The sequence below is a fragment of the Barbatula barbatula genome (assembly GCF_947034865.1).
Source record: "Barbatula barbatula genome assembly, chromosome: 19".
Classification (NCBI taxonomy): Eukaryota; Metazoa; Chordata; class Actinopteri; order Cypriniformes; family Nemacheilidae; genus Barbatula; species Barbatula barbatula.
In genome coordinates this window covers 3,949,561-3,975,380 of record NC_136782.1, presented here as the reverse complement: position 1 = coordinate 3,975,380, position 25,820 = coordinate 3,949,561, and the positions used below count along the sequence as shown (strand labels likewise).

General features: G+C 42.6%; 1 protein-coding gene across 1 annotated transcript; it reads left to right on the top strand.

Annotated features, from left to right (window-relative positions):
- The first annotated feature begins 490 nt into the window (after positions 1-490).
- lamtor1 (late endosomal/lysosomal adaptor, MAPK and MTOR activator 1) lies at positions 491-5,485 on the top strand. The gene is made up of 5 exons (XM_079482314.1): positions 491-1,367; positions 2,746-2,888; positions 2,974-3,051; positions 3,306-3,429; positions 3,515-5,485. Exons 1-5 carry the CDS (start codon positions 1,326-1,328, stop codon positions 3,605-3,607), a joined length of 480 nt encoding a protein of 159 aa, XP_079338440.1. The 5' UTR covers positions 491-1,325; the 3' UTR covers positions 3,608-5,485.
- Positions 5,486-25,820: the final 20,335 nt, after the last annotated feature.

Below are 25,820 nucleotides of genomic sequence, written 5' to 3'. Positions count from 1 at the left end.
AATGGCTGAAACCTAAAATAAACATTATTAGGTTGAAAACACTGTATAGTTGTGATCTATGACAGCGCTGAGCTCGTCCGTCTCTGGCTCAGCGCAAACCAACGCGCTAAAGCACAATTTGAATCTGGCAGTCACTGAACATTCTTAATCTCATATCTGGGACCGTATTCTCAGGGGCACAGAAATAATATCCCATATATGGGACCAAACCGGATACCGCTCAAAAGGTTATAAATTTCTGTAGCGAGGTAGGCGGACGAGAGCCGGGATTCGAGGCCGTTGCGTGAATGATAACGAGCGTCATCTGTACGCGCACCGTACTATTGGGTTTCGGCATCAGTGTAACAAAGTTCCATGAAGGAAGGAGGCGGGAACCGGCGAACATTTAACATCTTAAATCAAATAAACAAGGACGTAAAACACAAACACAATTTCTCACTGACGGTCCGGTCGCTCGTCCAATATGCTTCACAATCTCCTCCGTGATACCAGACCGGTGCGCGTACAGATGACGCTCGTTATCATTCACGCACCGGCCTCGAATCCCAGCTCTCGCCCGCCTACCTCACTACAATTTCATTTGTAACAATGAACACAAAATTCCGGAAGATTTGATCTCACGTTTCCATATAAGGCATAAAAATGAACGTTTCCTCACGTTTGGCGCGCCCCACCTGTTACGTCTCTATTCCCCACCAGTGGGGCGCGCCCCACAGTTTGAGAAACGCTGGAATAAGAGGACCTGTTTTGTATTGCCTTTGTTGTGCATGATGAGAAATAGTGTAGCAAGATCAGCAACTTCGGAGTGGAAAAGTTTGTATAAAGTCGTGTTTTTTCAGTTATAGTAGACCCGATATGATGTATATTGCATGATATTTTAATACCTATAATTTGATAAATATCCGAAACGTTATAAAGAAACACAATCTGCCTGCCAATCATTTGTCACTTCTTTGGATTGCTGACATCGGGTTGGCTGATACGGCTTCGGAGGGCGGGGTTTCGAAAAAAGCGCTTGCGTGATCAAAGAAAATTACTTATTGATTTAATTAATTGATTTACGTGTAATTGTACGTGTCGTTTCCAAATCGAAAACGAACATACGCATTTCCTCACTCTCACATCGGCGTCTGCGAGCAACGGGCGGAAATGACGGACTAGGGACTTGCGAAGGGACGGAAGTCACGTGACGTCATGGGAGCGCTGTCATGTGACTGTTCCTGCGCTTGCAACGAAGGCTTTTAACAGCTAAACAAAACCCAAACCTTGTCCAAAAAGACAGAAAAGCCGCACGAAGTGGAGGTTTGACCCGCCGAGCGGAGATCATGGGGTGCTGTTACAGCAGCGAGAGCGAAACGACGGAACAGGTGAAGAGACTATCAAAATCCACCAGAAACAGGCATAAATACAGCTCGCACAGAGAATTATTATCTGTGCTTGAAACGGTCCGAGTTTAGCTGGGAAGTCTTTGTAGAATCAGAATCTATTTACTGCTGACGTCAAGATCAGAAAACATTCGATTATGAAGGCGTCATGGTTTTGCACAAACTCTGTATGTGAGTAAGATTGTTGTTTTCCTCTGGATCAGATGCCTGAATCTGACATGTGATCTCTTCTGTGTGAGGAAATAACATACAGGGTTCCCACAGTCACGTAAAACCTTCAACATTCACAAACATTTCCGAAAGACACCACAATCTGAATCTCTGGAAATGTACATTTTGGATTTAGGTTAAAATATGTAAAGCAAAGAAAAAAATGATAATAATTTAAGAGAAAATGCTTCAAGCTGCTCCCAGACTTTACAAACTTTTCTATGATTTAATCCCTAATATTGCATCACTTAGTAATTGTTTTTGTTTATGCATTTTATGTTATGGAGTTTTTTCCTGATGCATGTGATTGTTTGAGTAAGGTTTTTCCTGATTTGAAATGTACCGCCATATAACTGTGTCATTTCATAGTCATCTGTCTAGTAAATGGGGATGACGGACATACATTTGGGATTAGGTTACATGGTGAGACTTGCTGTTCTTTAGCATTTAGCTGAACATCGATATTCGTCTGTGACGGTGTATTTTCTCCTGCGCGTGACACGTGAGTGATGCTGTCTTGGCACACACTGATCCAGTTCTGCTGGGTCTATCGTGCATGAGTCATGGAAAAATATGATTTTGTCATAGATTGCTGTTAACCAAATATAAAGCTACTTTGACAAGTATTGCAACGTGTACCTTGAATTGGTTCTCAGGGAACACACAAACTGATCAAATGTACATTGACTTCACTTTGGATACGCCTTTACATCAGTATGAGCAAATAGTTGTAGATTTGATAAAGAGGCTCTACATAACCTTGCAAAATGCACTGCAAATTCACATTCATTCACTTCATTGAATATTCTGTTTAGCTGAAATATCTCACCGTTAAAGGGATATTTCATAGGCAAATTTGATTTGATTCAATTTATCAGTAGTTCCCCATGTTTTACTCACCCTCAAGTATCATGACTTGATATGACTTTCTTCTTGAAGAAGATGCCTTGAGCGTGCGTAAAAAACATGGGGACATTTTGATTTGGCTGTGAAATAATGCGCTTAAAAAATTAGTTGTTCTAGAATTTATTGGACTACATTGTGCGAGGCTCGTATCACCAACCTTCTGGTTACCAGCCAGGTGTTTTCACTTCTAAACCACGGCACTCCACACTGTTCTAACATTGTTCTGTCTGACCTGTCTGTGCAGGATGTAAATGAGCGGAAGCCTTTGATTGACCCAAATCAAGACCGCAAACCAACCAATGGCATGGAGCGAAACACAGACAGCCTGCCGTCCAACCGCACAGACGAGCAGGCTCTACTAACTGTCATTCTGCAGCGGACAGCCCTGTATGACACATATGTGCCCTTTTTAAAATCGAGACACCATCTGTTTGCCCTCATTCGATTAAAACTTTCTTGTATCTCTGCTTAGAAACATCATCGACGTGTCGGCTGTCGATTCTCAAGGCATGGAACAGCATGAATACATGGACCGAGCCAGACAGTACAGGTTTGTTTTTAATCAGTTACCAGTTCATTTTGAATAGTCATGCGACGATATACGGTAAGTACAACTATTCAGTGTTAAGACTTGAATAAACTAATAATAAAAGTGTTGTTTAAAATGAGGCTTAATGATATCATTTCACACCAGATTGCGCAGCCACATTTATATGTCAGCGGCTCATAGTGCAGTGCGGTGTGCATGTCCACAGTGTGTCGTACATCACAAGTTGAACCGATAAAATAATGTGTTTGTTTCAGCACAAAGCTGGAAGTATTGAGCAGAACACTGTCTCAGAAGAATCCCGTTCCTCTCCCATCGCTCACCAGCCAGCCACATCAGGTGCTTGCTGCCGACCTGGTGCCCTTCACAGATGTACAACAGGTCAGACACGGTATCATCTGTCAGCTTTCATCTTTGCTGTGTTTTTTTTATTAATGGTTTGTTAAATTGTTATTTACCTCCGCAGGTTTCGAAGATTGCTGCGTATGCCTACAGCGCCATCTCACAAATCAAAGTAGATGCAAAAGAAGAGCTGGTTGTGCAGTTTGCTATACCATAATTCAAAAGACGGAAACCCACCTCCTCCTCGCATTTTCTTTCTGTCTGGACCCTTTTGTACTTCATTTTCTCCTCCAAACATCTTCGGTCCACATGAGATGCAGACACCAATGGCAGATAAATGTTATTAATTCAGACCAGAGCTCTCGAGTTCATGTTTTATGGCACTACCCAGCATCCCTCAGGGCAGAGCAGACGTAACTTATGATCTATTATTTCAGCTCTGGTGAGTTGTGTTCGATCATGAATGTGCATTAAACATCTGTAACTCAGAGTCAAGCTGATGTATTCGCTTTAGTGAAGTTTGTATCCACAGTTTAAGGGTGCGGCCGAACAGGTTTTTTATTCCACTGTGCATTAAACACATGCAGGCTATATTCCCATCTCTAGCTTCTTTCTCTAAAAACTGTACTAGAGTTATATCTAGATTTGCACAGTTTTGCTGTTTAGTCCTTAAGTGTCTTAACACAGAGGTGTTTGGGGGAGTTTTAGTTCAGCATCGTCCCGCATGTCATTTGGTTGTTCGACTGTAGATTTCTGGAATCACTGTGGTTAAGAGTTCAATTTAAATCCCACAAATATATGCACTGTGGTTCTACGTTCTGGATCGAAATAGGCAGGATACACAAGTAAAATGCACATAATGTCATATTTACCCTTTGCTTTCCCATCCCACCAGTATTTTAGAGTCAAACCAAGTGAACTGGTTTGTTTTCAGTGTGCGGTTTGCTCAAAGCTCTATTAAAATCAGAGCATCGAAGCTTTAAGCAGAGTCTGAAATCAGACATCATTTCTTGTTTTGCCTATCCAGCATTTCTTTTTTAGCCAAAGTGTAAAAAACGTTGAGCGGGTGACGAATAATGAGCTTATGTGCATGAGGCATGTGTCTGGCCATAGCAGTCATTTTGATTCTGTGCTCTCTTTCTGCACACCTTTTCTACTTCACATCTGTTCAAATCAAACATGCAGTCAATTAGACATGATGGACATCGGTTAAGCAGAGTCTACAGGGGCCTGTCTTACATATAAACATACTGTATAGTGGATGAGGTGTTGAGGTGGATGAGATGTAAGTTTGTAAATGCCTTTCATGTACAGATTGTAAATGATTTGAAATATGAAGAATGATTAGGACGACATGTAGCAGGAAGTAAGTTCTCCCGGGCTGCATTACGCCTAGTCATGCTTTGCGTACAGTAGATTGTTTTTAGTTAAGGAAACAGGGACACTTTCTCCGGCCTGTTCCACTTTTAAAACAAATAAAACTATTAAAAGAGCGAGATAATATCAGGCTTCTAAACTTCCAATATTTTTGTTTAGTTTTGCTTTTGTGCCGTGGAAAATGCCAGAAAAATCAAATGACTGGTGTTATTGGCTAAACGCCACTGACAATGTTTGTGTAATTATTTATTTTTTGTGTATTTATGCAAGCTCACAGACTGTGTGGTAAAACTTTGCAAATCACCGCAAGCCACTTTTCTCCTTCGTTGAGGGTTTTTAAAGGGATTCAAGCTCAAATTCTTTCGGTTTCTGTTGCAGTGTGCTAATAGTATTGTTAAAGTTTGTTTGTTATCTGAATACTACCTGATTTACAGAGGTAATTTTCTTAGGCTAGTACCAAAAAATATTAATCTCAATATTCTGTTAACACTGTTTTGTTGAATGAAATTATGCATTAAAGACTTTAATTTAAATTACCAGGTGTTTTTATTTTAGTTTGCTTGGTCTTGTGAGAATGTTTTAGGATATTGTTTTTTAATTCTTCACTGCTCATTTGTTTCACTGTAAAATGTGTCAAGTCGTTTGGACATGCTTCTCTGTTGCTTAAGAAGTTTCACCACTCATCCATGTAGTTTCAGCGACAACTAAGCCACTTCTTAAGCAACAGAGAAGTGGTGTTTAGAATAACTATTTGCTGTGCTTGGGGTTTCGTGATTCTTTTTACTTTAGATTGTGGAAGTGTCTGTGGCCGCATGCGTAGTGGAACTATAAGCGATTTCTGTTGCTATGCAAAGGACAGCAAGGTCTGTAACAGGATCTCAAGTGAAGTTTCAGCACCTGTTGTGTCAGGAACGTAACAAGAACAGATAGACAGCTCGGAAAAACACAGAGTTCTGATACAGCATTTTACACTAAGCATTATCACAGTACCATTCAGCCATCAACATTAAAAATTCAATTAAATTTGGCCCATTCTTTAAAAACCTTTTTGTGATCTGCGGCAGATCCCAGTTTAAAATGTCTTTGATTTGGTTAATTCAGAACGAGTACAAAAAGTACAAACAAAAAACAGCAAACACAAATACTTGACTGGTTTGCAGTTGCAATCAACCCTTAAAAACAGTGTACTGTACTGGAATCACAGTGTTTCTTCATAACAAACCATTCCATGCCAGCATGGGCATTGGGCCCATCCCAAGAAGTTATTATGGAGACGTAAACAAGAAGTACGCAGAAAATGGGCATAGAAATGTGCGTACGCTGTTTTCGATGCACTTAATCGTATTTATTTAAAAATATCTTGCCGGAAATATGTGCGCACCGTACGGATGCTCTAGACCGTGGGTACGCACTGGTTTAGAAGAGTATGTGATTTGCCGACGTCAAATGGCCAAGCAATAAACTATCAATGAATAAATCCTATTTTATTTAGCCTATCACATCACCCAATTGATTAGGCTACATCAATCAGACAAGTAGATTATTAATCAAATTATATTTCCTATTTGTCCAGGTGCAAATACTTTGAAATCATTTATTTACTTAAGTAAATGGGCTATAAAAAGTGTGCGTGCGTGCAGTATACTGTTCAATCTGTTTGAAGACCTTGCCAATGAGAGCGTGTTTTTAAGGACCGTGAAGATTACCTGGATCATCAGCCGATTTCGATTCCTTAGAGCTTTCCTCTTGGATTGAGTTCTGTATTACGGCCAGTTTTGGAACAAACCTCAAGGAGAAACCATGCTCTGTCTGTTCCTTTACAAGTGCTGACACTTGGCCACTGGTACTTTTCAGCGAGAGTTGGCAGACCGATCTGGTATGTCACAGTCATCCCTGAGCCGTGTCATGCCACATTTATGGGATGCCATTGTAGGTATGGCTTCCCGATATATCCGTTTTCCTTAAATGCAAGCTGATCAGGCAAACATCAAATTGCTATTTGCAGCAATCTCCAGTTTTTCCAATGTAATCAGTGCTATTGACTGCCCTCATGATGCAAATAAAGGCACCATCTGAGAATGAATTTGCTTTCGTTAACCAAAAAAAACATTTTCACTCATTGAACGTGCAGAGTAATGAGATGCTCATGCGTCTCTGACAAATGTAGTTGCGAGATGGCCTGGGTCAACTCATGATTCCTACATTTGATTTTATTCAACAGTAGTGAAGGTAACATACTGCAAACAGGAGCTGTTTGTGATCGATGGCAACTTGGTAAGTCGGCAGCGGGGGCATGTCATTTTGAGAAATCTTTTTTTTTTTAATCAAGCGACTTTTTTCTGTCGTGAATTCCATGCTGTAATGGTGACCATTCTGGACTTTGAATCCAGCGGTCTGAGTTCAAATCTTGGTGGAAACTCTTTGCGGGTCCGGATGTTTGTCAAATAGTTGATTGCAGGTTGTAGTCCAGAGTGCTCATGATGGAACTCATGACAGAAGAAAGTCGTTTGATTAAAAAAGATTTCTGTTTACCGACTTGTACAGGGAGGAAGCGGTTTGGCAACTGTGTTGATGAACTAGTCCGAAACCAAACTTATTGTCTCCTGAGTAACCTGAGCTCATCGTTTTCTCCCAAGGCCGCAGAGCGCCTGAAGTCGGCAACTGTGTTGACGAACTAGTCCAAAACCAAACTTATTGTCTGCTGAGTAATCTGAAAAAGATTGCAACATATCATTCTGAGTTATGGAAAGGTAGTCCCATTCAAAGTTTCCCTTCTCTGTGCACTTTGCAATTCACAACAACCTGTTTTACACACTCAATGAACATGGACAGAAAGCATACAAAACTGCAAAGAGCACAGAAGGCAGGGCTCGTCCGGGATTTGAACCCGGGACCTCTCGCACACAAGGGAGAATCATACCCCTAGACCAACGAGCCTCAACTTCAGGAGCTTTGCGGCCTTGGGGAAAAACAATGAGGTCAGGATACTCAGGAGACAAAAAGTTTGGTTTCGGACTAGTTCATCAACACAGTTGCCAAACCGCTTACTCCCGTACAAGTCGGTATACAGAAATCTTTTTTTTATCAAACGACTTTCTTCTGTCGTGAGTTCCATCATGAGCACTCTGGACTTTAAATCCAGCCATCAGAGTTCAAATCTCAGTGGAACCTCTTTGCGGGTCCTGATGTTTGTCAAATAACTATTTGATTGCAGGTTATATGGGAAGATCGGAGTCAGCAATGCGACGAAACCTGTGGCTTCGAAGATTTAGTGGAAAGCGGTTTGAATTCAATCATCTGTATAACCAGTGCACCGAAAAGCACAGATAATAGGACGTACATATAAGCTTTTTAAAATGGCTAGAAACAGACCCCTAGACCAACGGCTCTAGAAAAAAATGCAGGGTATTGGGCAAAGACAAGCAGGTCAGGGTACTCACGAGACAATATGTTTGGTTTTGGACAAGATCATCAATGCATTTGCCAAACCACAGACTGCTTGCCTATTGTTAAAGGTGGTATACAGAAACATACCACTACACCAACAAGCCAAAATTACCAGCGGACTTTGACGTGTGAGGCACTTCACAAACAAAAGAAGGAAGGCCAATCACTCAGTATAAAATACATTTCGTTTCTTCAAGATATGTTCTAACCACAAACTGCTGACCTCTTACACAAGTCGGTAGAAAGAAAACCTTAGCACTTTCCCGGTTCAAATCCGGGTCCCGCTTCTAAATTAGATGTTACTTCGGCAGCCGTGATAAAAACGGCAAAGTAAAAACATGTACGCCGAAACGTTTCTTTTGGTGTTGTAATATTAAACTGCTATGTTTGATGGTGGATTACAGGCGACTGGACGAGGGGGGGCGCAACTCGTGATGCCACAGGGGAATTAGCTCAAATGGTAGAGCGCTCGCTTAGCATGCGAGGTAGCGGGATTGATGCCCGCATTCTCCAGCGACGTGCCTTCTTCTTTGCCTCCAACTGAGGCTGACAGGTAACTTCGCAAGCTGACTAGTTCCTACATTTAGGAACTGCACAAAAGGATTTGTTGTAAATTGCAAAGAGAAGGGAAAGCATGAATGTGTCACCCTTTCCATAACTCAGAATGATATGGTGCAATGTTTTGCACACTCAATGAACATGGACAGAAAGCACCCGAAACTGCAAAGAGCTATATCATCAGAAGGCAGGGCTCGTCCGGGATTTGAACCCAGGACCTCTCGCACCCAAAGCGAGAACCATACCCCTAGACCAACGAGCCTCGACTTCAGGAGCTCTGCAGCCTTGGGCAAAAACAATGAGGTCAGGTTACTTAGGAGACAATAAGTTTGATTTCGAACTAGTTCATCAACACAGTTGCTGACTTCAGGCGCTATGCAGCCTTGGGAAAAAACGATGAGCTCAGGTTACTCAGGAGACAATAAGTTTGGTTTCGGAGTAGTTCATAACACAGTTGCCAAACCGTTTACTCCCTGTACAAGTCAGTATACAGAAATCTTTCTTTTATCAAACGACTTTCTTCTGTTGTGAGTTCCATCATGAGCACTCTGGACTTTAAATCCAGCCATCAGAGTTCAAATCTCGGTGGAACCTCTTTGCGGGTCCTGATGTTTGTCAAATAACTATTTGATTGCAGGTTATATGGGAAGATCGGAGTCAGCAATGCGACGAAACCTGTGGCTTCGAAGATTTAGTGGAAAGCGGTTTGAATTCAATCATCTGTATAACCAGTGCACCGAAAAGCACAGATAATAGGACCTACATATACGCTTATTAAAATGGCTAGAAACAGACCCCTAGACCAACGGCTCTAGACCAAACTGCAGGGTATTGGACAAAGACAAGCAGGTCAGGGTACTCACGAGACAATATGTTTGGTTTTGGACAAGATTATCAATGCATTTGCCAAACCACAGACTGCTTGCCCATTGTTAAAGGTGGTATACAGAAACATACCACTACACCAACAAGCCAAAATTACCAGCGGACTTTGACTTGTGAGGCACTTCAGAATCAGAATCAGAATCAGAATCAGAACAAGCTTTATTGCCAGGTGTGCTTACACACACGAGGAATTTGTCTTGTTTACAGAAGCTTCCAGTACACAAGTAAGGTAACAAGACAAGTAACAATCAACAAAGGCAACGAAAGTACAGAATAAAAATAAAAGTTAAGCACACAAAGGTGAAAGTGCAGTGTGACAGAAGAGCTCCAGAATTTTTGTTTAGAATATACAAGTTATAAGTTTATATACATGAGTTTATATATGTGAAATGTCAGAGGGAAAGTATTGCACACATTTATTGCACTGTAGGGTGTATGATATGTATATACAGATTCTATGAGATATCTACAGGTGTTTAAAATATACACATTTTAAGGTGCTATATACGAAAAATCTGGCACAAAAAATATTGCACACATTTATTGCAAAAGGTGAACATTTAACTGTTCATGATGTAGATGGCCTGAGGAAAGAAGCTCTTCCTGTGTCTGGATGTTTTAGTGCTCGGTGCTCTGTAGCGTCGACCAGATGGTAAGAGTTCAAACAGAGAGTGTGCTGGGTGTGAGGGGTCCAGGGTAATTTTGTGAGCCCTTTTACCCACTCTGGATGAGTACAGTTCTTTAAGTGTGGGAAGAGTAGTGCAGATGATTCGCTCTGCAGTCCGGACTATCCGCTGTAGTCTTCCGAGGTCAGTTTTTTCGAGGCTGAGCCGAACCAGACGGTGATGGAGGTGCAGATGATGGATTCAATGACAGCTGAGTAGAACTGTACGAGCAGCTCCTGTGGCAGGTTGAACTTCCTCAGCTGCCGGAGGAAGTAAAGTCTCTGCTGGGCTTTTTTTACAATAGAGTCGATGTGAGCGTCCCACTTCAGATCCTGAGAGATGGTGGTGCCCAGGAACCTGAATGACTCTACTGCAATCACAGTGCTGTTCATGATGGTGAGTGGGGGAAGTGCAGGGGGGTTTCTCCTAAAGTCCACTATCATCTCCACTATTTTGAGCGTGTTCAGCTCCAGGTTGTTGTACCTGCACCATAGAGCCAGCTGCTCCACCTCCTGTCTGTATGCAGACTCGTCACCGTTCCGGATGAGACCGATAATAGTAGTGTCATCTGCAAACTTCAGGAGCTTGACGGAGGGGTGTACAGGGAGAAGAGCAGTGGGGAGAGAACACATCCCTGTGGGGCACCAGTGCTGATGGCGCGGCTGTCTGACATGATTTTGCCCATTCTGACTAACTGTTGTCTGGCTGTCAGAAAGCTGGTGATCCATTGACAGACAGAGCTAGGGACAGAGAGCTGGGTCAGTTTGGTCTGGAGCAGTGATGGGATGATTGTATTGAAGGCAGAACTGAAGTCCACGAACAAGATCCTCGCATAAGTCCCTGGTTTGTCCAGATGTTGTAGGGTGTAATGCAGTCCCATGTTAACTGCATCATCCACAGACCGGTTTGCTCTGTAGGCAAACTGCAGGGGGTCCAGCAAAGGGTCAGTGATGACCTTCAAATAAGCCAACACCAGTCTTTCAAATGACTTCATGGCAACAGATGTTAAAGCCACAGGTCTGTAGTCATTGAGTCCAGTGATCTTTGGTTTCTTTGGGATTGGGATGATGATGGAGCGTTTAAAGCACGAAGGGACTTTGCACAGCTCCAGTGATCTGTTGAAGATCAGTGAGAAGATGGAGGCCAGCTGGTCAGCGCAGGTCTTCAGACAGGCTGGTGAAACACCGTCTGGGCCTGGTGCTTTCCTTCTCTTTTGTTTTCTAAAGATCTGGCGTACGTTATCCTCACTGATCTGAAGTGCAGGGTGGGAGGAGAGGGGGATGGCTGGAGGTGTTGATGGCTGTGTATAGAGATGGTCAGGGTGGGTGTAAATTGTCTGGTCTAGGGTCTCAAATCTACAATAGACGTGATTTAAATCTTCAACAAGCTGTTTATAGCTCTCGATGCTAGGGGATGGTGTCTTGTAGTTGGTAATGTCTTTCAGGCCTTTCCACACTGATGCAGGGTCGTTGGCAGAAAACTGGTTTTCCAGCTTTTTGGCGTAACTCTTTTTAGCCACCCCAATCTCCTTTGTCAGAGTGTTTCTGGCCTGATTATACCAGATCCTGTCCCCGCTCCTGTAGGCATCCTCTTTGGCCTGACGCAGCTGTCTGAGTTTTGGTGTGAACCATGGTTTATCATTGTTGAATGATAAATAAGTCTTTGTAGGGATGCATAAACCCTCACAGAAACTGATGTATGATGTAACAGTTTCTGTGAGCTCGTCCAAATCGGTGGCAGCAGCTTCAAAAACACTCCAGTCAGTGCATTCAAAACAGGCTTGTAAGACCTGCTCTGAGTCGTTGGTCCATCTCTTTACAGTCCTTATTTCTGGCTTAGCAGTTTTAAGTTTTTGTCTGTAAGTTGGTAGCAGATGAACCAGGCAGTGATCAGAGAGTCCTAGAGCTGCTCGGGCGACAGAGCGATATGCACCTTTTATAGTAGTGTAGCAATGGTCTAAAATATTATTGTCTCTTGTGGGGCATGTGATATGTTGTTTAAATTTAGGCAGCTCACGTGTGAGTTTTGCCTGATTAAAGTCTCCTAGAATGATAAAGACAGTGTTGTTGTTCTGTGTCTGTGATCAGATCAGCCAGCTGTTGCAGCGCAGTCCGCACGTGTGCTTGTGGTGGAATGTAAACACTTACGAGGATGACTGATGAAAACTCCCGCGGCGAGTAGAACGGTTTACAGTTCATGAAAAGCGCTTCCACATCAGGACAGCACATCTTCTTTAACACAGTTACATCCGTACACCACCTTCTGTTGATGTAAAAGCATGTCCCACCACCGCGCGTTTTCCCCGTTGTCTCCGTATCGCGATCCGCTCTGAACAGCTGAAAGTCCGGCAGATGTAACGCGCTGTCCGGAATGGTTTCGTTCAGCCAGGTTTCCGTAAAACACAGAGCAGCAGAGTTTGTAAAAACCTCGTTTTTGCTTGAAAGCAGGCGAAGTTCGTCCATTTTGTTAGGTAGAGAGCGGAGATTCGCAAGATGAATGCTTGGCAACGGCGTTCTTAGGCCGCGCTGTCTGAGCTTGACGAGCGCGCCGGCTCGCTTCCCACGCTTGCGTTTCTTCCGGCGTCCTCTCCACGCGACTGCACTGACTAAAATATCCAGCAAAACGTCAGAAAAATCGAAAACTGGTTGCAGATTAGTTGGTATCCACTGCCGAATGTTCAGCAGTTCGTTCCTTGTAAAACTGATAGTGTTTGAAATGACATAAAACAGGACAAACTAACAAAAACAGCAAGACTACTGGAGAGCTCCACACCGAGGCAGCCATTCGCGGCGCCATCTTGGATTTAACCCCCTTAACCCCCTTCACAAACAAAAGAAGGAAGGCCACTCACTCAGTATAAAATACATTTCGTTTCTTCAAGATATGTTCTAACCACAAACTGCTGACCTCTTATACAAGTCGGTAGAAAGAAAACCTTAGCACTTTCCCAGTTCAAATCCGGGTCCCCCTTCTAAATTAGATGTTACTTCGGCAGCCGTGATAAAAACGGGAAAGTAAAAAACATGTAAGCCGAGACGTTTCTTTTGGTGTTGTAATATTAAACTTCCATGTTTGATGTTGGATTACAGGCGACTGGATGAGGGGGGGCGCAACTCGACATGCCACAGGGGAATAAGCTCAAATGGTAGAGCGCTCGCTTATCATGCGAGAGGTAGAGGCATCGATGCCAGCATTCTCCAGCTACGTGCCTTCTTCTTTGCCTCCAATTGAGGCTGACAGGTAATTTCGCAAGCTGACTAGTTCCTACATTTAGGAACTGGACAAAATGAATTGCAAAGTGCACAGAGAAGGGAAACCATGAATGTGACAGCCTTTCCATAACTCAGAATGATATGGTGCAATGTTTTGCACAATCAATGAACATGGACAGAAAGCATACGACACTGCAAAGAGCACAGAAGGCAGGGCTCGTCCAGGATTTGAACCCGGGACCTCTCGCACCCAAAGCGAGAATCATACCCCTAGACCAACGAGCCTCAACTTCAAGAGCTTTGCGGCAAAACAATGAGGTCAGGATACTCAGGAGACAATAAGTTTGGTTTCGGACTAGTTCATCAACACAGTTGCCAAACCGCTTACTCCCCGTACAAGTCGGTATTCAGAAATCTTTTTTTTATCAAACGACTTTCTTCTGTCGTGAGTTCCATCATGAGCACTCTGGACTTTAAATCCAGCCATCAGAGTTCAAATCTCACTGGAACCTCTTTGCGGGTCCTGATGTTTGTCAAATAACTATTTGATTGCAGGTTATATGGGAAGATCGAAGTCAGCAATGCGACGAAACCTGTGGCTTCGAAGATTTAGTGGAAAGCGGTTTGAATTCAATCATCTGTATAACCAGTGCATCGAAAAGCACAGATAATAGGACGTACATATAAGCTTATTAAAATGGCTAGAAACAGACCCCTAGACCAACAGCTCTAGAAAAAAATGCAGGGTATTGGGCAAAAACAAGCAGGTCAGGGTACTCACGAGACAATACGTTTGGTTTTGGACAAGATCATCAATGCATTTTCCAAACCACAGACTGCTTGCCTATTGTTAAAGGTGGTATACAGAAACATACCACTACACCAACAAGCCAAAATTACCAGCGGACTTTGACGTGTGAGGCACTTCACAAACAAAAGAAGGAAGGCCACTCACTCAGTATAAAATACATTTCGTTTCTTCAAGATATGTTCTAACCACAAACTGCTGACCTCTTACACAAGTCGGTAGAAAGAAAACCTTAGCACTCTCCCTGTTCAAATCCGGGTCCTCCTTCTAAATTAGATGTTACTTCGGCAGCCGTGATAAAAACGGGAAAGTAAAAAACATGTACGCCGAAACGTTTCTTTTGGTGTTGCAATATTAAACTTCTATGTTTGATGGTGGATTACAGCCGACTGGATGAGGGGGGGCGCAACTCGACATGCCACAGGGGAATAAGCTCAAATGGTAGAGCGCTCGCTTATCATGCGAGAGGTAGAGGCATCGATGCCAGCATTCTCCAGCTACGTGCCTTCTTCTTTGCCTCCAATTGAGGCTGACAGGTAACGTCGCAAGCTGACTAGTTCCTACATTTAGGAACTGGACAAAATGAATTGCAAAGTGCACAGAGAAGGGAAACCATGAATGTGACAGCCTTTCCATAACTCAGAATGATATGGTGCAATGTTTTGCACAATCAATGAACATGGACAGAAAGCATACGACACTGCAAAGAGCACAGAAGGCAGGGCTCGTCCGGGATTTGAACCCGGGACCTCTCACGCCCAAAGCGAGAATCATACCCCTAGACCAACGAGCCTCAACTTCAAGAGCTTTGCGGCAAAACAATGAGGTCAGGATACTCAGGAGACAATAAGTTTGGTTTCGGACTAGTTCATCAACACAGTTGCCAAACCGCTTACTCCCCGTACAAGTCGGTATTCAGAAATCTTTTTTTTATCAAACGACTTTCTTCTGTCGTGAGTTCCATCATGAGCACTCTGGACTTTAAATCCAGCCATCAGAGTTCAAATCTCACTGGAACCTCTTTGCGGGTCCTGATGTTTGTCAAATAACTATTTGATTGCAGGTTATATGGGAAGATCGAAGTCAGCAATGCGACCAAACCTGTGGCTTCGAAGATTTAGTGGAAAGCGGTTTGAATTCAATCATCTGTATAACCAGTGCACTGAAAAGCACAGATAATAGGACGTACATATAAGCTTATTAAAATGGCTAAAAACAGACCCCTAGACCAACGGCTCTAGAAAAAACTGCAGGGTATTGGGCAAAGACAAGCAGGTCAGGGTACTCATGAGACAATATGTTTGGTTTTGGACAAGATCATCAATGCATTTGCCAAACCACAGACTGCTTGCCTATTGTTAAAGGTGGTATACAGAAACATACCACTACACCAACAAGCCAAAATTACCAGCGGACTTTGACGTGTGAGGCACTTCACAAACAAAAGAAGGAAGGCCACTCACTCAGTATAAAATACATTTCGTTTCTTCAAGATATGTTCTAACCACAAACTGCTGACCTCTTACACAAGTCGGTAGAAAGAAAACCTTAGCACTCTCCCTGTTCAAATCCGGGTCCCCCTTCTAAATTAGATGTTACTTCGGCAGCCGTGATAAAAACGGGAAAGTAAAAAACATGTACGCCGAAACGTTTCTTTTGGTGTTGCAATATTAAACTTCTATGTTTGATGTTGGATTACAGGCGACTGGACGAGGGGGGGCGCAACTTGTGATGCCACAGGGGAATAAGCTCAAATGGTAGAGCGCTCGCTTATCATGCGAGAGGTAGAGGCATCGATGCCAGCATTCTCCAGCTACGTGCCTTCTTCTTTGCCTCCAATTGAGGCTGACAGGTAACTTCGCAAGCTGACTAGTTCCTACATTTAGGAACTGGACAAAATGAATTGCAAAGTGCACAGAGAAGGGAAACCATGAATGTGACAGCCTTTCCATAACTGAGAATGATATGGTGCAATGTTTTGCACAATCAATGAACATGGACAGAAAGCATACGAAACTGCAAAGAGCACAGAAGGCAGGGCTCGTCCGGGATTTGAACCCGGGACCTCTCGCACCCGAAGCGAGAATCATACCCCTAGACCAACGAGCCTCAACTTCAGGAGCTTTGCGGCCTTGGGAAAAAACAATGAGGTCAGGATACTCAGGAGACAATAAGTTTGGTTTCGGACTAGTTCATCAACACAGTTGCCAAACCGCTTACTCCCTGTACAAAGTCGGTATACAGAAATCTTTTTTTTATCAAACGACTTTCTTCTGTCGTGAGTTCCATCATGAGCACTCTGGACTTTAAATCCAGCCATCAGAGTTCAAATCTCATTGGAACCTCTTTGCGGGTCCTGATGTTTGTCAAATAACTATTTGATTGCAGGTTATATGGGAAGATCGAAGTCAGCAATGCGACGAAACCTGTGGCTTCGAAGAGTTAGTGGAAAGCGGTTTGAATTCAATCATCTGTATAACCAGTGCACCGAAAAGCACAGATAATAGGACGTACATATACGCTTATTAAAATGGCTAGAAACAGACCCCTAGACCAACGGCTCTAGACCAAACTGCAGGGTATTGGACAAAGACAAGCAGGTCAGGGTACTCACGAGACAATACGTTTGGTTTTGGACAAGATTATCAATGCATTTGCCAAACCACAGACTGCTTGCCCATTGTTAAAGGTGGTATACAGAAACATACCACTACACCAACAAGCCAAAATTACCAGCGGACTTTGACTTGTGAGGCACTTCACAAACAAAAGAAGGAAGGCCACTCACTCAGTATAAAATACATTTCGTTTCTTCAAGATATGTTCTAACCACAAACTGCTGACCTCTTATACAAGTCGGTAGAAAGAAAACCTTAGCACTTTCCCAGTTCAAATCCGGGTCCCCCTTCTAAATTAGATGTTACTTTGGCAGCCGTGATAAAAACGTGAAAGTAAAAAACATGTAAGCCGAAACGTTTCTTTTGGTGTTGTAATATTAAACTTCTATGTTTGATGGTGGATTACAGCCGACTGTACGAGGGGGGGCGCAACTTAACATGCCACAGGGGAATAAGCTCAAATGATAGAGCGCTCGCTTAGCATGCGAGAGGTAGAGGCATCGATGCCAGCATTCTCCAGCTACGTGCCTTCTTCTTTGCCTCCAACTGAGGCTGACAGGTAACTTCGCAAGCTGACTAGTTCCTACATTTAGGAACTGCACAAAAGGATTTGTTGTAAATTGCAAAGAGAAGGGAAAGCATGAATGTGTCACCCTTTCTATAACTCAGAATGATATGGTGCAATGTTTTGCACACTCAATGAACATGGACAGAAAGCACCCGAAACTGCAAAGAGCTACATTCAGAAGGCAGGGCTCGTCCGGGATTTGAACCCGGGACCTCTCGCACCCAAAGCGAGAATCATACCCCTAGACCAACGAGCCTCGACTTCAGGAGCTCTGCAGCCTTGGGGAAAAACAATGAGGTCAGGTTACTTAGGAGACAATAAGTTTGATTTCGAACTAGTTCATCAACACAGTTGCTGACTTCAGGCGCTATGCGGCCTTGGGAAAAAACGATGAGCTCAGGATACTCAGGAGACAATAAGTTTGGTTTCGGACTAGTTCATCAACACAGTTGCCAAACCGCTTACTCCCCGTACAAGTCGGTATTCAGAAATCTTTTTTCTATCAAACGACTTTCTTCTGTCGTGAGTTCCATCATGAGCACTCTGGACTTTAAATCCAGCCATCAGAGTTGAAATCTCACTGGAACCTCTTTGCGGGTCCTGATGTTTGTCAAATAACTATTTGATTGCAGGTTATATGGGAAGATCGAAGTCAGCAATGCGACGAAACCTGTGGCTTCGAAGATTTAGTGGAAAGCGGTTTGAATTCAATCATGTCAAGTCAAGTCAAGTCAGCTTTATTTATATAGCGCTTTTTACAATTTTCATTGTTACAAAGCAGCTGTACAAGAAAAAAATGACTATAAGTAAAACATAAAAGGTTATGGAATTCAAAACACAGGTCAAATATCAGACACACAATAAATTCCTATATGCAGTGTTAATTAAATAAGACAACCAAATTCTAGCAGCCCCCCCCGGCCAGGCAAAACAGTGCAAAACAGTATGCAAACGGTGGCGAGGAACCCAAAACTCCATTGGAGGAGAAAAAAAACCTCGGAGGGAAACCAGGCCTAACCAGGGGATTCCAGTTCCCCTCTGGCAAAAACTGCAGCCTCTGCACAAGCTCAACAGTGCTTGCACAACAAGGCGAAAATAAAAAAAATTAGATTTAAAATTATCATTAATAATCTAATAGTGGCTGAAGTTTTGTAGGGACGTCACTTCCTTCGTCCAGCATTTGTCAGGTCTAGGAATGGATTGCGCCCTGCCCGCTCCGCTCTTGTAACCTTGGAACAATGAGACAAGACTGGCTGAGAGTAGAGTACTGTTCTGCACTCTTTGATGCAACAAATGCATCAGTTGTTATTGGAAGTGTCCCTGGTTCCGGTTGATCTAACTAGTGCAGCCTAGATCTTTGAAATACATGTATTATGATAATCTAGTGTATGCAAGATTAAAAAGATGCGTCTTTAGTCTAGATTTAAACTGACAGAGTGTGTCCGCCTCCCGGACATTGCAGGGAAGACTGTTCCAAAGTTTAGGCGCTAGATAAGAAAAGGATCTGCCGCCTGCACTTGATTTTGAAATTCTAGGTATTACCAACTGACCTGACGCCTGAGAGCGTAGTGCACGTGATGGACTATAATACGTAAGAAGTTCTCTCAAGTAGTGAGGAGCTAAACCATGCAAGGCTTTATAGGTAATAAGCAAGATTTTAAAATTTATGCGATGCTTTATAGGTAACCAGTGCAAGGTTGACAGAACCGGGCTAATATGCTCATACTTTTTTGTACGTGTAAGAACTCGAGCTGCCGCATTTTGGACCAGTTGGAGTTTTTGTAATAGGCCTGCAGGGCAACCACCTAATAGTGCATTACAGTAATCTAGTCTTGATGTCATAAAGGCATGTATAAGCTTCTCCGCATCTGATGATGACAGCATATGACGTAATTTAGATATATTTTTAAGATGGAAAAACGCAATCTTACAGGTGTTGGCGACCTGGTTCTCAAATGACAGAGTACTATCGAATATAAAGCCAAGATTCTTAGCTGAAGATGAGGGTTTTATGGAACATCCATCAATAGTTAAGCAGTATTCTTGGTTGTTACGTAGGGCGGTTTTCGGTCCGATAAGTAACACTTCAGTTTTGTCCGAGTTCAGTAATAAAAAATTGCTACTCATCCACTTTTTTATATCGACAATGCATTCCACTATTCGATGGAATTGCTGTGTTTAGTGAGGCTTCGAGGAAATATAAAGTTGCGTATCATCAGCATAGCAGTGAAAGCTTATTCCGTGTCGCTTTATTATATCTCCTAGGGGTAACATGTATAATGCGAAGAGCATAGGCCCTAGTACTAAGCCCTGTGGTACACCGTACTGGACTTGCGATTTGCGTGATACCTCATTGTTTATTTTTACATATTGGAAACGGTCGCATAAATAAGATCTAAGCCATTTCAAAGCTATTTCCTTAATACCGACATCATTTTCGAGTCTATGTAGGAGCATGCTGTGGTCAATGGTGTCGAATGCAGCACTAAGATCTAGCAGCACCAATAAGGAGATACAACCTCGGTCGGACGCCATAAACAGATCATTCGTAACTCTAATCAGAGCAGTCTTTGTACTGTGATGTGCTCTAAATCCAGACTGGAAATCTTCATTAATCTCATTCCTTTGGAGGAAGGAACATATTTGAGTTGAGACTACTTTTTCCAGAACCTTAGATAAGAAAGGTAGATTCGAAATAGGTCTATAGTTAACTAGTTCTCCAGGGTCCAGATGGGGTTTTTTGACAAGGGGCCTTATAACAGCCACTTTATATGCTTTAGGCACATGTCCTAATGTCAGAGATGAGTTAATAATGCTAAGTAGAGGATCTATAATTTCTGGGAGCATCTCTTTCAGAAGATTTGTAGGTATAGGGTCTAGCATGCATGTAGTCGATTTAGATGATCTAATGATTTTCGATAGTTCATCGTGATCTATAGTAGAAAATAAACATAATTTCTCCTTAGGGGTGCTGTAGTAAGTCGTTTGTTTAGCGGGTTTCGCATCTGGTTGCATAGTTATAATTTTCTCTCGAATATCTTGGATTTTATTTGTGAAATAGTTCATAAAATCATCACTGCTATGCTGGTATACAGCATCAGAAGTCGCTGACGATTTATTTTTGGTTAATTTAGCCACTGTATCAAATAAAAACCTAGGGTTATTTTGGTTTTCTTCTATTAATGATGAAATGTAGGCGGATCGAGACGTTTTTAGGGCTTTCCTGTATTTTTTTGTACTATCCTTCCAGGCAGTACGAAATACCTCTAATTTAGTCTTTTTAAAGTTGCGCTCCATTTTTCGTGCCGCTTTCTTTAGAGCCTGAGTGTGTTCATTTTTCCACGGTGTCGGTCTGTCATTTTTAATCTTCTTTAAGCGCAAGGGAGCAACTATGTCTAGCTTTTCCGAGAAGGTGGCATTAATATTTTCAATAGTAAAAGTCAAGATCTTCAACGTTATTACTCATGCTAGAGATTTGAGACAATTCAGGCAAATTATCAAGAAACGCACCTTTTGTAGTCGAAGTTATTGTTCTACAATATTTGTAACTTGGAGTTTGATTTGCCACCATTGGGTATTGAAGCAAGCATGATACCAGATAATGATCTGAGATGTCTTCGCTCTGCTGAAGGATTTTAACATCGACCACGTTTATACCGTAAGACAAAATTAAATCTAAAGTATGATTACGAAGGTGAGTAGGTCCTGACACATGTTGACTAACGCCCATGGAGTTAAGAGTGTCTTTAAAAGCCATTCCTAAAGCATCTGTATCATTATCTACATGAATGTTAAAGTCCCCGGCAACAAGGACTCTGTCTGCAGCCAGCACTAGTTCTGATAAGAACCCACCAAATTCTTTAATAAAATCTGTGTGGTGCCCTGGAGGCCTATATACAATAGCCAGAATAAATTTTAAAGATGTTTTGTCCTTAGTATTAGGTATTGATGCATCAAGTACCATGACTTCAAAAGAATTGTATTTAGGATTAGACTTCTGGGAAATGCTAAAAGAGTTACGGTAAAGTGCAGCAACACCTCCCCCTCTGCCTTTAGGCGAGGCTCGTGTTTATAATAATAATCTTGGGGGACAGACTCATTTAACGCAATATAATCATCTGGCTTTAGCCATGTTTCTGTGAGACAGAGCATGTCTATTTTATGATCTGTTATCATATCATTAACAAAAAGTGCTTTATTAGAGAGAGATCTAATATTAAGCAATCCGAGTCGTAACAGTTGATTATCTGTATTATGTTCATGTTTAGTTAGTTTAACGTTAACTAAATTACCTTTGAGAGGTTTACGCTTTATTTTATGTTTACTAATCCGGGGGACAGACACAGTCTCTATTTTATGATGTTTGGGAGAAAGTATTATCACATGTTGTGTATTTAGTGTGTTCTGCAACGTGAGACAGCAAGCAGACCGTTGGTTAAGCCATTCAGTCTGCTCCCTGACCTGGGCCCCAGTGAGTCAAGTTTTAGCATTAAGACTATGTGCCATATTTCTAGAGAGTAGAGAAGCTCCAGCCCAGGAGGGGTGGAGACCATCTCTTTTCAACAGGTCAGGTCTGCCCTCAAAACTCTTCCAGTTATTTATAAAAACAATATCATTCTGCAGGCACCACTCAGACAACCAGCCATTTAGTGATGATAATCTGCTATGTATCTCATCACACCGATAAACGGGGAGGGGGCCAGAGAATATTACAGTGTCTGACATCGTGCTTGCGAGCTCTCACACCTCTTTAATATTATCTTTTGTGATCTCCGATTGACGGAGTCGAACATCATTTGTGCCGACGTGAATAACAATCTTACTGAATTTACGATTAGCCTTAGCCAGCACATTTAAATTTGACTTGATGTCAGGCGCTCTGGCTCCCGGTAAACATTTGACTATGGTGGCTGGTGCCTCTATGTTAACGTTCCGAACAATAGAATCACCGATAACTAGGGCACTTTCAGCAGGTTTCTCAGTCGGTGCGTCGCTGAGCGGGGCAAACCTGTTCGAGACTGTAGTCGGAACGTTTGAGTGATGTTTTGACCTGCGACTACACCGTCTCACAGTCACAAAGTTTCCCAGCTGCGGGGGTTGTTCAACCGGAACCGAACTGTGCACGCTAATATTGCTCGCATCCAAAGTGTTTTCTAAGCTCCTTACATTCTTACTATCCTCAGATAAAGATTGGATGCGAGACTCTAATACTGTGATCTTCTCTGCCAGCCTAGCTATTTCCCTGCATTTATCGCATGTAAAACCCTCGCCGCTGACAGAGAAGGCTAAGCTAAACATATGACATGAGGTGCAAGTGACAATAATAAGAGAAGAAGCCATAACTCACCGGGTTTGACGAGTAATTCCAACTTACCAAGGCTGCTCGGTGATTCTTAGTATATACGCTTTAAAGAGAAACCGTTAGCACACAAGACAGCTAGAAGGCGAGATGATATTTAGCAGTGTAAACAGAAAGCCCGCTAGCACGCTTGTGCTATGCTAACGGCGCTGAGTGTTTTGGTTTAAGATTTTCAAGTAAATAACCAGGAGAGGTTATTGAGATATCAGGATAAGTTAGCAACGACAGTGATAATTAACAATGTATGCTATGAATAAAATACACTAATATGAAAGAAGTGCAAGTTAAGTGATACAACAACCACAACAATCATCTGTATAACCAGTGCATCGAAAAGCACAGATAATAGGACGTACATATAAGCTTATTAAAATGGCTAGAAACAGACCCCTAGACCAACGGCTCTAGAAAAAAATGCAGGGTATTGGGCAAAAACAAACAGGTCAGGGTACTCACGAGACAATATGTTTGGTTTTGGACAAGATCATCAATGCATTTGCCAAACCACAGACTGCTTGCCTATTGTTAAAGGTGGTATACAGAAACATACCACTACACCAACAAGCCAAAATTACCAGCGGACTTTGACGTGTGAGGCACTTCACAAACAAATGAAGGAAGGCCACTCACTCAGTATAAAATACATTTCGTTTCTTTAAGATATGTTCTAACCACAAACTGCTGACCTCTTACACAAGTCGGTAGAAAGAAAACCTTAGCACTATCCCTGTTCAAATCCGGGTCCCCCTTCTAAATTAGATGTTACTTCGGCAGCCGTGATAAAAACGGGAAAGTAAAAAACATGTACGCCGAAACGTTTCTTTTGGTGTTGCAATATTAAACTTCTATGTTTGATGGTGGATTACAGCCGACTGTACGAGGGGGGGGCGCAACTTAACATGCCACAGGGGAATTAGCTCAAATGGTAGAGCGCTCGCTTAGCATGCGAGAGGTAGCGGGATCGATGCCCGCATTCTCCAGCGACGTGCTTTCTTCTTTGCCTCCAACTGAGGCTGACAGGTAACTTCGCAAGCTGACTAGTTCCTACATTTAGGAACTGCACAAAAGGATTTGTTGTAAATTGCAAAGAGAAGGGAAAGCATGAATGTGTCACCCTTTCCATAACTCAGAATGATATGGTGCAATGTTTTGCACACTCAATGAACATGTACAGAAAGCACCCGAAACTGCAAAGAGCTATATCATCAGAAGCCGGGACCTCTCGCACCCAAAGCGAGAATCATACCCCTAGACCAACGAGCCTCGACTTCAGGAGCTCTGCAGCCTTGGGGAAAAACAATGAGGTCAGGTTACTTAGGAGACAATAAGTTTGATTTCGAACTAGTTCATCAACACAGTTGCTGACTTCAGGCGCTATGCGGCCTTGGGAAAAAACGATGAGCTCAGGTTACTCAGGAGACAATAAGTTTGGTTTCGGAGTAGTTCATAACACAGTTGCCAAACCGTTTACTCCCTGTACAAGTCGGTATACAGAAATCTTTTTTTTATCAAACGACTTTCTTCTGTTGTGAGTTCCATCATGAGCACTCTGGACTTTAAATCCAGCCATCAGAGTTCAAATCTCGGTGGAACCTCTTTGCGGGTCCTGATGTTTGTCAAATAACTTTTTGATTGCAGGTTATATGGGAAGATCGGAGTCAGCAATGCGACGAAACCTGTGGCTTCGAAGATTTAGTGGAAAGCGGTTTGAATTCAATCATCTGAATAACCAGTGCATCGAAAAGCACAGATAATAGGACGTACATATAAGCTTATTAAAATGGCTAGAAACAGACCCCTAGACCAACGGCTCTAGAAAAAAATGCAGGGTATTGGGCAAAGACAAGCAGGTCAGGGTACTCACGAGACAATATGTTTGGTTTTGGACAAGATCATCAATGCATTTTCCAAACCACAGACTGCTTGCCTATTGTTAAAGGTGGTATACAGAGACATACCACTACACCAATAAGCCAAAATTACCAGCGGACTTTGACGTGTGAGGCACTTCACAAACAAAAGAAGGAAGGCCACTCACTCAGTATAAAATACATTTCGTTTCTTCAAGATACATTCTAACCACAAACTGCTGACCTCTTACACAAGTCGGTAGAAAGAAAACCTTAGCACTATCCCTGTTCAAATCCGGGTCCCCCTTCTAAATTAGATGTTACTTCGGCAGCCGTGATAAAAACGGGAAAGTAAAAAACATGTACGCCGAAACGTTTCTTTTGGTGTTGCAATATTAAACTTCTATGTTTGATGGTGGATTACAGGCGACTGGACGAGGGGGGGCGCAACTCCTGATGCCACAGGGGAATTAGCTCAAATGGTAGAGCGCTCGCTTAGCATGCGAGGTAGCGGCATCGATGCCCGCATTCTCCAGCGACGTGCTTTCTTCTTTGCCTCCAACTGAGGCTGACAGGTAACTTCGCAAGCTGACTAGTTCCTACATTTAGGAACTGCACAAAAGGATTTGTTGTAAATTGCAAAGAGAAGGGAAAGCATGAATGTGTCACCCTTTCCATAACTCAGAATGATATGGTGCAATGTTTTGCACACTCAATGAACATGTACAGAAAGCACCCGAAACTGCAAAGAGCTATATCATCAGAAGGCAGGGCTCGTCCGGGATTGGAACCCGGGACCTCTCGCACCCAAAGCGAGAATCATACCCCTAGACCAACGAGCCTCGACTTCAGGAGCTCTGCAGCCTTGGGGAAAAACAATGAGGTCAGGTTACTTAGGAGACAATAAGTTTGGTTTCGGAGTAGTTCATAACACAGTTGCCAAACCGTTTACTCCCTGTACAAGTCGGTATACAGAAATCTTTTTTTTATCAAACGTCTTTCTTCTGTTGTGAGTTCCATCATGAGCACTCTGGACTTTAAATCCAGCCATCAGAGTTCAAATCTCGGTGGAACCTCTTTGCA

Bases quoted from the DNA above. Each gene is read 5' to 3' on its own strand.
- lamtor1 (XM_079482314.1), top strand. From the start codon at position 1,326: ATGGGGTGCTGTTACAGCAGCGAGAGCGAAACGACGGAACAG. The intron at 1,368-2,745 runs GTGAAGAGACTA...CTGTCTGTGCAG, and splicing joins AGAGCGAAACGACGGAACAG to GATGTAAATGAGCGGAAGCC. The intron at 3,430-3,514 runs GTCAGACACGGT...TTACCTCCGCAG, and splicing joins CCTTCACAGATGTACAACAG to GTTTCGAAGATTGCTGCGTA.